The sequence below is a fragment of the Callionymus lyra genome, chromosome 11, assembly GCF_982586985.1.
Source record: "Callionymus lyra chromosome 11, fCalLyr1.hap1.1, whole genome shotgun sequence".
Taxonomy (NCBI): domain Eukaryota; kingdom Metazoa; phylum Chordata; class Actinopteri; order Syngnathiformes; family Callionymidae; genus Callionymus; species Callionymus lyra.
Window position 1 is genome coordinate 24,722,769 of NC_141828.1, and position 12,429 is coordinate 24,735,197.

General features: G+C 42.5%; 1 protein-coding gene across 7 annotated transcripts in view; it reads right to left on the bottom strand.

Annotated features, from left to right (window-relative positions):
- Positions 1-12,429, bottom strand: part of slit1a (slit homolog 1a (Drosophila)) — a 93,357-nt gene that overhangs the window by 3,607 nt on the left and 77,321 nt on the right. For 2 of the 7 annotated variants that reach the window (XM_087801969.1, XM_087801968.1), the window contains 12 exons: positions 7,339-7,410; positions 6,281-6,444; positions 6,075-6,199; positions 5,908-6,005; positions 5,525-5,664; positions 5,358-5,451; positions 5,147-5,284; positions 3,280-3,508; positions 2,673-2,803; positions 2,272-2,426; positions 764-1,052; positions 24-235 (listed from right to left, as the gene is read on the bottom strand). In XM_087801969.1, coding sequence (XP_087658095.1) covers positions 24-235; positions 764-1,052; positions 2,272-2,426; positions 2,673-2,803; positions 3,280-3,508; positions 5,147-5,284; positions 5,358-5,451; positions 5,525-5,664; positions 5,908-6,005; positions 6,075-6,199; positions 6,281-6,444; positions 7,339-7,410 — 1,847 coding nt within the window. Of the gene's footprint in view, positions 1-23; positions 236-763; positions 1,053-2,232; positions 2,427-2,672; positions 2,804-3,279; positions 3,509-5,146; positions 5,285-5,357; positions 5,452-5,524; positions 5,665-5,907; positions 6,006-6,074; positions 6,445-7,338; positions 7,411-12,429 lie in introns of all 7 variants that reach the window. The other 5 variants (XM_087801967.1, XM_087801966.1, XM_087801963.1 and 2 more) reach the window with 3 other exon arrangements.

Here is a 12,429-nt window from a genome sequence, read left to right on the forward strand (position 1 = left end):
AATAGTGTCATGAGGTCACTCACCTGCGTCACACAGCTCTCCAGTGTATCCACTCTCGCAGTGACAAAAAGCTTCTCCAGAGTCAGAAATCTGACAACGTCCGTGTTTGCAGGTCAGCCGCCGGCAGGGGTTAAAGAGCTCCCCCTGCTGGTTACAGAGGGCGCCGCGGTAACCTTCCGTACACTCGCAGCGGTAAGACTGAGCGTCGAGCGGGATACACTTTCCATGGACACACCTGAACGACATCAATTCAATGATTTATTTTCAATATTCTTTTAAAGAATATATTTCATCTTTAATTGAATGATATGTATTTAATATCTACGAAATAAAGTTTTCAGTAAATATATTTAATAATTATTATGATTTAATTTTCAATCAAATAAGACAATTTAATTGTATTAAAGAAAAGTAATCAAATTAATTAATGTTACAATTAAATATATTAACAAAAACAAAATAATTCCAAATATATATGTTCATTTAAGTTTCCTTTTTTTTAATGTGAAGCCATTTTTTAGGTTTTGTTTTGCAAAAACTGTTGACAAAAACTAACACTGTAATTATTATTCTACAATATAATGTTAAAAAAACGTTTAAATTATGTATTCTGTAACCTTTTCTTCTATCTATCTATATTTATTTATATATAGATATATACTCAGTTTTGGGGTTGTTTTGTTTTTAACTGTAGTTTTATGTGAGGGTAACACCAGGCATAAACTCATAAAAAATGGATGAACACTTTAAAAGCGGTTCATACTTGCTGCCCTGGCAGGGGTTGGCGGCGGCCTCGTCACATTGGGATCCACTCCAGCCCGGCTGGCAGTGACAGACCGGGCCCTGAGCCCCGTCAGGTTGACAGATCCCATGCACGCAGTAGATCTTCTTGCAGGGCTCGCATCCGGGCACCACGCCAGGCTTCATCTGAGTCTTGGTGAAGTCCTGCAGCTCGTTGTTGATGTACAGGTTTTGGATGCAGCCGTGGAAGCTGGAGCTGTTCTGGATCTGCCATAGATGGAAGGCGCTGGCGTGCATTCCCAACGGCATCCCTGCAGAGAACAGGAGCGATGAGGAAGGAGGAAGGTTTTACGCGACACGGACAGACGTCTGACACAGGGCTGGTATGAGAGTAATGACGGGAGTATGAAGGAAATGTTGCACAACATAACACAAAGTAAAAATAGTTTACTACGTTATACATGAAACAAACATCGACTGTGTTTGATAGTTGAAGATTATGGAAGTGTATCAGTGTCTTCAGAATATTGAATGGTAGAGGTTTTGGTTGAACTTTGAATTTTGTTTATTTAAATGTTGTTTTTTAAGCTTTTAATATTATTTTTAATAAATGTATTCAATAATCTGTATATTATTAGGTTGGATTTGTTTTTATTCTATAATTGATTAAATAAATCAGAATCATTTTATTTTGAAATGATTTTTTTTACGCATAGATTTGATGTTTTAATTCCAATAATTGAATTATTTTTTTTCTAAATTTTATATTTTGAAATTCATAGTCTTTCTATTCAATATAATAATGTTTTATGTATTAATAAATAATTGAATAAATAACCGTGAATATTTTCAAGATTATTTTGTACGCATAGAGTTTAATATTCTAATTCCAATTACTGAAAAATACATTTTCAAAATTCATATTTTTGAAATTTAGTTTAAAAAAAAGAAAAGTATATTAGCAACAGACAATACCTAAAAGAGTACTGAGCGACTAGATTGATCAGTCACCTGATCATCCGTACATCGCATGATTGGCTCTTTATTACATAAATTGTTTAATTTCATTGTAAAATATTTTGATGACACTGATATACTCCCATTACGTTTTTTTCTCTATTAAAATCTACTGAAAGAATTTGAAGAACTAGTTTGAAATAAAGTAAAAGTCAAATCAAATTTAAAAAATGTTAGCTTATCTTTAGTTATAATAACCAAATAATTGATATGTATATATACCGATATATATTTATATTATATATATATATATATATATGTATATATATATACATATATATATATATATATATTCAATTTCATGCTACTGTTTTTTGTATCTTCTCTTTCAAACACAGTCATGACTGGGGTGCAGATGTTAGGGGGAGAAAAAGAGGGTTTGGGGGAGAGGAGGGTCTGGGGTGCAGGGTTGCGGTGGAGACACAGCGAGAGGGAAGGGGGGGTGATTGACAGTAGTGTAGTAGTTCAGAGTGCCTGCAGAGGAGGGAGGTGTGTTCTGTTGAGGGCCCCTACCCCCCACGTAAAGTGGAGCCTCGCCGTTGAGGGGCCGCACCGCCCCGAAGCTATCCATGGTGGTGGGGAGACCACCGTCAATGGACAGGTTCATCATCTGGTCAAAGGTCACGAGCTCCACGGTGTGGAACTGACCGTCGTTGATGGTCTCAGTGCTGCGAGAGAGAAAGCACAAACATCAGCAAAAAATGTTTCAGTGTCATCGGATATTGAATCATTAAATGTAACTTTTCAATTTTTTAAACTTGAAATATGGACATAAGACAATTATTAAAAAACGAATTCAAACTTTCAATATAGAATTGTTTTAATTATATTATTTAAAAAATATGATACAATGCTTAAAAAAACTTTCAATAAAAAAAATCTTTCAAATTTGAACTGGCAATTCTGATACGTACCTATAGATGGCGTGTCCTGGCTGACTGCCGGGGTCGTAGCTGACCTTCACGTGTCCTTCAAAGAGCTCCACAGCGATGTGATCGTTGTCTCCATTGTACAGCAGAATTCCGTTGTCCTCGGCAGTGGAGACCTGCAGACATGTCGGGGTCATGACGTCGTCATAACAGTTTGGAGGTCATATGAAAGTATGTCAGTGTCAGCAGAATATTGAATGGTTATATTTAACATTTTATTGAAAATGTAGGCTTGAATTTAGTTTTTTTGAATTCAATAATTTCTACATTGAATCGTTACATTTTCTTTATGATATTCTCGAGCTACTCGAGTGAACTTTCAGCCAATCATGTGACGCACAGATGATCATGTGACCATGTAGAAGCACAGGTGCGTCAATTCATATTGGCGGATTCCAAAGCAATGGCATTGTCTGGTGTTACTACTATACCAACATTTTCATATTGAATTTAAAAGAATACAAATGAAAAATGTTAAATTATTGGAATTTCAAACTGTGTGAAATTTTTTTTTTTCAATTTTTAAACATTTAAATATTCAATAAAAACAAACTCCACCTTTTAATAACGAAATGATTGAATCTAATCGTACCTGCAGAGTGATGTTGGCCTGAGGCCAGTTCTTCAGGTCCGACAGCAGCAGGTACGAGTCTCTGTCCACAAAGTTGACACTGACCAGCTTCTCGCAGCGAGGACCTCCGAACTCAGGAGGACACTGACAATAGGCGCGTCCGCCTCTCTCCACACAGGGGGCGCTGTTCTGGCAGTCAGCCAGCTCACACAGGGACAGCAGGGAGGGCGCGACCTCACACAGCTGACCACTGCACACCAGAGACGTGACACGTGAGTCATGAGAAGGTGAGTCATGAGTGTGAGACGAGTCATGAGAAGGTGAGTCATGAGAGGGTGAGTCATGAGTGTGAGACGAGTCATGAGAAGGTAAGTCATGAGAGTGTGAGTCATGAGTGTGAGACGAGTCATGAGAAGGTAAGTCATGAGAGTGTGAGTCATGAGTGTGAGACGAGTCATGAGAAGGTGAGTCATGAGAGTGTGAGTCATGAGTGTGAGACGAGTCATGAGAAGGTGAGTCATGAGTGTGAGATGAGTCATGAGAAGGTGAGTCATGAGAGGGTGAGTCATGAGTGTGAGACGAGTCATGAGAAGGTGAGTCATGAGAGTGTGAGTCATGAGTGTGAGACGAGTCATGAGAAGGTGAGTCATGAGTGTGAGACGAGTCATGAGAAGGTGAGTCATGAGAGGGTGAGTCATGAGTGTGAGACGAGTCATGAGAGGGTGAGTCATGAGATTTGGGCGAGTCACGACTGGAGGATGAGTCATGAAAAGGGGACGAGTCATTAAAGTTGGACGAGTCATGAGAGGGTGGAGTCACCAAAGCAGGATTGGTCATGAAAGGGGGACGAGTCATAAGAGTGGGACCAGTCATTGGAGGGAACAAGTCTTCAGATTGTGACGAGTCATGAGAGCGGGAGGATACAAGATAGTGTGATGAGTCATGAGAGAGGGGCAAGTCAGCGTGATGAGTCATGAGAGCAGGACGAGTCCTGAGAGTGGGACGAGTCATGAGAGTGGGACGAGTCATTAGAGTGGGACGAGTCATGAGAGTGGGACGAGTCATAAGAGTGGGATGAGTCATTAGAGTGGGACAATTCATGAGAGGGGACGAGTCATTAGAGTGGGACGAGTCATTAGAGTGGGACGAGTCATGAGAGGGGACGAGTCACTAGAGTGGGAAAATTCATGAGAGGGGACGAGTCATTAGAGTGGGACGAGTCATCAGAGTGGGACGAGTCATAAGAGTGGGATGAGTCATTAGAGTGGGACAATTAATGAGAGGGGACGAGTTATTAGAGTGGGACTAGTCATCAGAGTGGGACGAGTCATTAGAGTGGGACGAGTCATTAGAGTGGGACGAGTCATAAGAGTGGGATGAGTCATTAGAGTGGGACGAGTCATAAGAGTGGGATGAGTCATTAGAGTGGGACAATTCATGAGAGGGGACGAGTTATTAGAGTGGGACGAGTCATTAGAGTGGGACGAGTCATGAGAGGGGACGAGTCATAAGAGTGGGATGAGTCATTAGAGTGGGACAATTCATGAGAGGGGACGAGTTATTAGAGTGGGACGAGTCATTAGAGTGGGACGAGTCATGAGAGGGGACGAGTCACTAGAGTGGGAAAATTCATGAGAGGGGACGAGTCATTAGAGTGGGACGAGTCATCAGAGTGGGACGAGTCATTAGAGTGGGACGAGTCATTAGAGTGGGACGAGTCATCAGAGTGGGACGAGTAATTAGAGTGAGACGAGTCATTAGAGTGAGACGAGTCATGAGACGAGTCATTAGAGTGGGACGAGTCATTAGAGTGAGACGAGTCATGAGACGAGTCATCAGAGTGGGACGAGTCATTAGAGTGAGACGAGTCATGAGACGAGTCTCTCACCTGAAGCCCTCCAGACACAGGCAGGAGTATCCGTTCAGCTCGTCTGAACATTTGGCTCCGTTCAGGCAGCGATGCTCCTGACAGTCGTTATAGTCGACGCTGCAGTCGTCGCCCACGTAACCAGGAGAGCAAACACACCTGTGACACACACAACGCTACCATCATCAATCACGATCACACACACGTGTGAGTCGTCTGCAAACAAACTGACTTGGGACCAAAGGAGGTGATGAGGCAGGTTGACTGATGCTGGCATGGGCTTCGTCCAGGAGCGCACACATCCTCCATCTCCTCACACATCTCCCCTACACACACACACACACACATACACACACAGTCAGCACAATGAACTACACAACAACGTGAGCACTTGTGTACCTGTGTAATAGGGAGGGCAAAGACAGGTGTAGTTGTTGATTCCGTCGACACAGGTGGCGCCGTTCTCACAGTCGCTGTCCTCACAGTCGTCCATGTTTGTTTGACACGTGCGTCCCTCGAAGCCCCGTGGACACACACAACTGCAAATACACACACACAAAACATGCACAAGCACATGCACAATAAGACAAAAAGAGACACATAGTTACAGACAGACACACCAAGAGACACACACATATAAATACACAGACACGCACACAAACCCACAGACATACAGAGACATAAACAAAACACACAGAGACACACAAAAAGACACAAACACAGACACACAAAGACACAATGTCAGTTCTGTTTCTACATGCTAAGATGATGGACAGACTCACCTGAACTCTCCCTCCTCCTCCTCGCTCACCTGGCACGTCCCTCCATTCTCACACGGGTCGCTGACACAAGCGTTCAGAACCGTCTCACAGTTCTTACCCTGTTGACCCAAATAAAAAAATGTCCGTCACAAAAGTGAACTCCTGACCCCTATAGTTGTTTCAGTGACCTTGAACCCTGGCGGGCAGCTGCATCTGTAGACATTGAGCGGGTCACTGTGGCAGATGCCCTGGTTCTGACAGGGCCCGGTCGCACACGGGTTACATTTGGCCAGCACGTCCGTGTCCACGTCATCTGGACGAGACCAACCATGTGGAGATAATGTTGTTACATTCTTCTTCTTCTTCTTCTGTGTCGACAACACCATGGACTCACCGCCGCACTCGAACTTCTTGGCGGGAGTCGTGAGCAGCAGTTTCCCCTCCATACCGACCGGACCGGCACATCTGGCGATACCAGGCTCTTTGTACCCGGTCTTGACCCAGTCGGACAACCAGCGTAGACGACAGTCACAGTGCAGGGGGTTGGCACCGATGGCTCTGGAGAACACAAGGTAAGGACGAATGCCTTTTAATTCAATTCAATTTTATTTAAAGTGTCTTATCATAAGAAAGTTATCTCAAGACACTATACAGTTGAAGTAAGTCTATAGTTGATTAAGAAAAAACAGATCCCAGCAATTCAATTCAACATTTTTACCCCCTTTAATAGATTGTCTATTTCTGCTGAAGTGTCCAGAACTACAAAAAAAAGTATTATTATTATTATAAATAATATATATTTTCATTTATTTACTGCGTCGCTGAAAATGAAGTTTGGCGTGTATTCGCGGAAGTACAATAAAAGGCCGCCAGGTGTCACTGTTTCTTCATCTAGAGAAAAGGAACCCAGACAAGTTCTGGAATCTACACAAGAGTGGAACACACCTGGTTTTAAGCAATGTGTCCACGCGGGGGATTAACACAACATATTCTTAACCACTCCCGTGGATCAATAGGATCTGCTGGATCGATATTCAATCTCATGTTTCAGCCCAACACTGACATCTGCTAACATGACCGGGGATCAATGGATCCACGTCACTCGTCTCTTAAAAACTCAAACACTGATCGGCTTATTGACCCGCAGCTGCCGTAGGTCGACACTGCTGAGATTGTGTATTTTCAGCCACACACACACACAAACACACAAAGCCAAACAAACAGCAGCAGCGTGACTGTGGATGTGGAACACAGAGATGAGAGAGTGGACGGGTCTGTATGTTTGTGGGTCCAACCACACGCTCAATTAAGGGAGGGACCGCCAGGACTACAGACCCGCCACTGTGGTCCTGCCTCAACGTCTACTCCAGGGTATAAAAGAAGGCTATAGTGTGTGTGTGAGTGTGTTAGTGTAAGTGTGTGTGCATGCGCGCGCGTGTGTCAAACACTTACAAGTGGGACAGCGAGGCGACATCAGTGAAGATTCCGTCTGGAAGTTCAGAGATTTCGTTGCCATGGAGAGACCTATAGGAGGAAAGAAGAAAGGGTTGAAGCTACAAGGGGTATTTCTTTAAAATATATATATATTCAAATTTGTAGGTCACTTTACTTGCATGAAGTAATAAAGAAAATCACAATCACCACAACCTTCAAAAACTCCAGTTGGTTCCCACTCTTAACCAAAAACTGTCGTTAATCAGGTAGAAACTAGGTGTGTATTGGAGATCTGGTGATACCATACATTTTACGATACAGATACATCAACGACGATATATTGCGATACATTGTAATACTGTAGTTACAAGGATACATTTGTAGTATTGCTGAGTACTTGACTCTGGTGTTGCAGAATTCACTGCAATTACACTCTTATAACAGTAGAGGGAGCCAGAAACAAATATGTTCAAAACTATACAGCACCTTTTCTTTTATCCTAGCGTGAGGAAGAACCTTTTGAACTCCTTCACACCTGAAGGAACTTGTGTTGACGTGAACTTGAATAGTTTAAGACCAGCAAGAGAGAAGAACCGCTGCTGATTTGACACGACAGACTCTTACGATGACCAACATTAGTCTGACAACCTTGTCTTATCTTTGCATCCACACGTGTCACTCCTTTGTTCGGGAACACTACCTGTCTCTGAAGTAGATTCAGGTGCGCTTCGTCAGAGTCAATCATTACTTTTGAAGACACTAGGACTCACTTATCGGTCCTTTTAAACTGTCAAGGAATGCTTATCGTGACCCTTCACATCCATCACAGGGTTGTTTCCCCATGACCAGGTAGCTGGATGAGCTTTTTCTATCACACAAAATAACGTTTCAAATGTCTTTGTAGGTTTTCATTCATCCATGGTTATCCAAAGGGTTCCAAAGTGAAGGCAACTGGATTAGAGTTTCGAGTTTACATTTGCCTCACATTTGAACTCTTTGGATAACCTGGTTGACCTACTTAACCCGCTAGTGTAGCATTTGGGCCATGAAGCTTTTCCCTCAAGAACTTTGTCAGGGTTCCTCTTATAGTGTGTTTGAGCTCCTGATCTGAGACGTGAAGCTCAGCCTACTTTAGAAAAAATCAGGTACCCGGTATCTGCCTGGCAAGGCCGGCAAGCAACAGTGCATACCAGTAGGCGGCCTTGTTTCCTATTTTCTCCAAAATAGGAAACAAGGCAACAAGCCGACTCGGCTTAACAAGTGGATGACTGATGGCGGTCGTAATCCAGCAGGTCATTACCACCTCCTGACCACATGCTAATGTGACCGCCGGCACATGACACATCTGCTCGGTCCGCCTGGGCGAGGAGACTTTGAAAACTTCCTTCTGGCTTTGATCTGAGAATTAGGGTTAATCTGCGGAAGAGACGGTGGAGCCTGGTCAGTCCTAGTACACTTTCCGGGAAACGCCGGCTTCACGGGACAACCGGTGCAGCAAGCAATGCTTATTGGGAGAACAGACTGGATGTGGCGGGCACCGAGCCAACAACAGTGTGCCAGCCCGGCAGGTCTCTCATGGGGGAAGCAGTCAGCTAGTCTCGGGGACGAAACCCGATCCACTCTCCTACCAGCGTTCTGTCTTCCTGCCTCTTTTCTTCTCCACTGACAGCTGCAGACCATTACATCACTCCATCCTACCTACGACGAGGCGGCCCGGCCCAAGATCTGGGAATGAAAAATTGATGTGGAGCCTGACAGGCAAAATGGTGATTTAACTTCAGGCTTGGACGGAGAGAGCGGCGCAGCTGAGACCTGTTAGAGACGTGTTCACCTGCAACCAGTTAAAACGACCGTCGGCTTGAACGTTCTAATGACGCGAGGTACTTCAAGATTTACGTTTCATTCTTAGTCTCCAAATTGAAGCATGATTTATTGATTCATTTGGAATATAAATGGCTTCAATTCTCTTGATAATCATGTAGATTCACGACATTGAGAGGTGGAGAGAGAGAGCATCAGGAGACTGGGCTGTAGAAGAGTGACTGTAGGACTTTGAACTTGACTAAAATATTTTGTTCATTTCCTGGGACAGGCTGCAGTTTTATATATGTTCCTCTTTTTGAACTATATTTCCCCTATATTTGCTATATATCCATTATGTGTCCCAATATATTAAGTATATGTCACCCTATATATACTTTATCACAGTTCATTATGTGTCCCCATATATTAACTATAAGTCCCCCTATATTCACTATATCACAGTTCATTATGTGTCCCCATATATTAACTATAAGTCCCCCTATATTCACTATATCACAGTTCATTATGTGTCCCCATATATAAACTACAAGTCCCCCTATATTTAATATATCACAGTTCATTATGTGTCCCCATATATTAACTATAAGTCGCCCTATATTTAATATATCACAGTTCATTATGTGTCCCCATATATTAACTATAAGTCGCCCTATATTCACTATATCACAGTTCATTATGTGTCCCCATATATTAACTATAAGTAAGTAAGTAAGTAAGTAATATTTATTTATATAGCGCTTTTCGAGACCAGGGTCACAAAGCGCTTTAACAATCAAAACAATACTCAAAAAAGTACATACTTTAAAGATCAAGTTAATACTGAGAACAACACAGGAGTTCGAGAAATTCAAGGAAAAGCCTGAACAAATAGAAACGTCTTAAGATGTTTCTTAAAGTCCCCCTATATTCACTATATCACAGTTAATTATGCGTCCCAATATATTAAGTATATGTCACCCTATATGCACTATATCACAGTTCATTATGGGTCCCCATATATTAACTATATGTCCCCCTATATTCACTATGTCATAGTTCATTATGTGTCCCCATATATCAACTATATGTCACCATATATTCACTATATGGAAAATCAAAACACGTCTTCTAAATTTAATATATATATTTTGATATTCTAATTCCAATTATTTAAAAAAATGTATTATTTTTTTTTTCAATTTTCAATGAAGAATTATGTTTTGGATAGACTTGAAAAAAAGTTGGGAGAAGTTTTGCGTCACTTTCTCTCGCCCAGAGCTCTAGTCCCAGCATCACCCAGCAGGCCAATTAGCAGCTTATGAATCCAACATCATGCACGTATGAAGAGAGCGACACCAAACCGCAGCACAAGCGCGCCAGACCGCGACCTGCTCTGTTTGAAGCGGCAAGCGTTAATGATTCTGCTGCTCTTTACAGCTGCGTAAAGCCAGAGCCGCTGCTTTATGAAGGTCTGCATCAGCCAGTCGCACCTCTGTGAAGCTCCCACCAATGACCTTTGAACCCAGTGTGGAGTCCCCGACACGGAGCTAAGTGTAGTTGAAGAGAGAGGTTGACGTTTAATGGCTTTTGATTGATGGGCGAAACGGTGAAGACATCAAAGTCGTGAGGATAAGTCACTCCAGACAGTGTACGTGTGAGTCTTGTGTATACTTCTGAGGCCTCACATGGCGTCCAGCACATTTGCAAGGGGGGAATATTTCAAGGTGGCGTGAGTGAGCGAGAGCAGAAGTAACGCTGGAGCTTCATTAGAGATCAAAGGCGAGCGAGGCGGCAGCTAATGATGACCGAGCTTCACTCTCATGCCACGCTAAAAGGCCTCTTACGCTTTGTGTCCCGTAATGATGGCGCGGCTTTAGTGGAATCCGTCGTAAAAAAAGGCTTTGTTGAAGCTTTGTTGTCACTAGTAAAAAGTGCGCCTGCTACGAGCGCACATGGAGGGCCGCTAGCTCGACTCCCACACACGTACTCCGGGCGCCGAGCCAGCGGAGGATGTTCGCACACACGCACACCGAGTCCAGGATACCGTGGGTCGGACCGCCGAAGTCCAATTGAACAAAGTGCCGGCAGGATCTTCGGTTCTTCACTTACAGACAGACTTGCCCAAGGGCTTGAGTCAGAGTCAACAGCATAGCTCACTAATCAGCGTCAGTGAAACAGGGATGTCCACGTCAATACTTGGACGAGCTGCTACTATTTTAAATAGGTCAGAGGTCTGTGTTTGTCTGAACTGTCATCATATGTCACACACCCATGTTTCCTCCTTGACAGCTCATTTATTTACTCATTTATTCACTTGTGACATCTGTTATCTGTGACATCTTGTGTCGAAGAATTTTGGGGGAATTATTTTGAGGAGACGCCTGACATGTTGCACATTTCTGAACATTTAAGAAAGTTACTCTCTTGACACTGGAGTGAGATTACGAACTATTCCAGAATTAAATATTCCATGCTTCTTTGCGACCTCTGAAAAAAAACGCTTAACTTCTCTCTCATTTCTCTGGAAGGGTGGATAATGATTGATAGATGGATGAAGAGATTAACTGATAAACAAAAACACACACAGACCAGACAGAGATAAAGATTGAAGGAGGGTTGGATACAGCGATGAATAGATGAAGGAAGGATAGATGGATGAATAGATGATTGATTCAGAAATGGATGGATGAATAAATAATGGATGGATAGATGAATGGAAGCATTGATAGTAAGTAAGTGAGTAAGTCATTATTTATAAAGCCCATTTTCTCAGATCAGGGTCACAAAGCGCTTTAACAATCAAAAACAAAACACAGTTAGTATATACAGTATATACTTTAAAAGGCCAAGAGACATAAGTGGACGGATAGATAGATGGATGAATAGAATGTTGATGCAGAGATGGATGGATGATAGATGATGGATAGTTACATGGATGGATGAATAGATGATTTATGGAGAAATGGATGGATGAATACACGATGGATGGATAGTTGGATGGATGAATACACAATGGATGGATAGTTGGATGGATGAATAGATGATGGATGGATGAATGGATGGATGGATAGATGATGAAGGATAGATGGATGGGTGAATAGATGATGGATGGATAGATGGATGAATACATTGTTGATGCAGAAATGGATGGATGAATAGATGATGGATGGATAGATGGATAGATAGATGATTGATGCAGAGATGGATGGATAGATGGATGAATAGATGATGGATAAATATATGAATGGATGAATAGATGATTGATGGAGAAATGGATGGATGAATACATGATTCATGGATGAATGG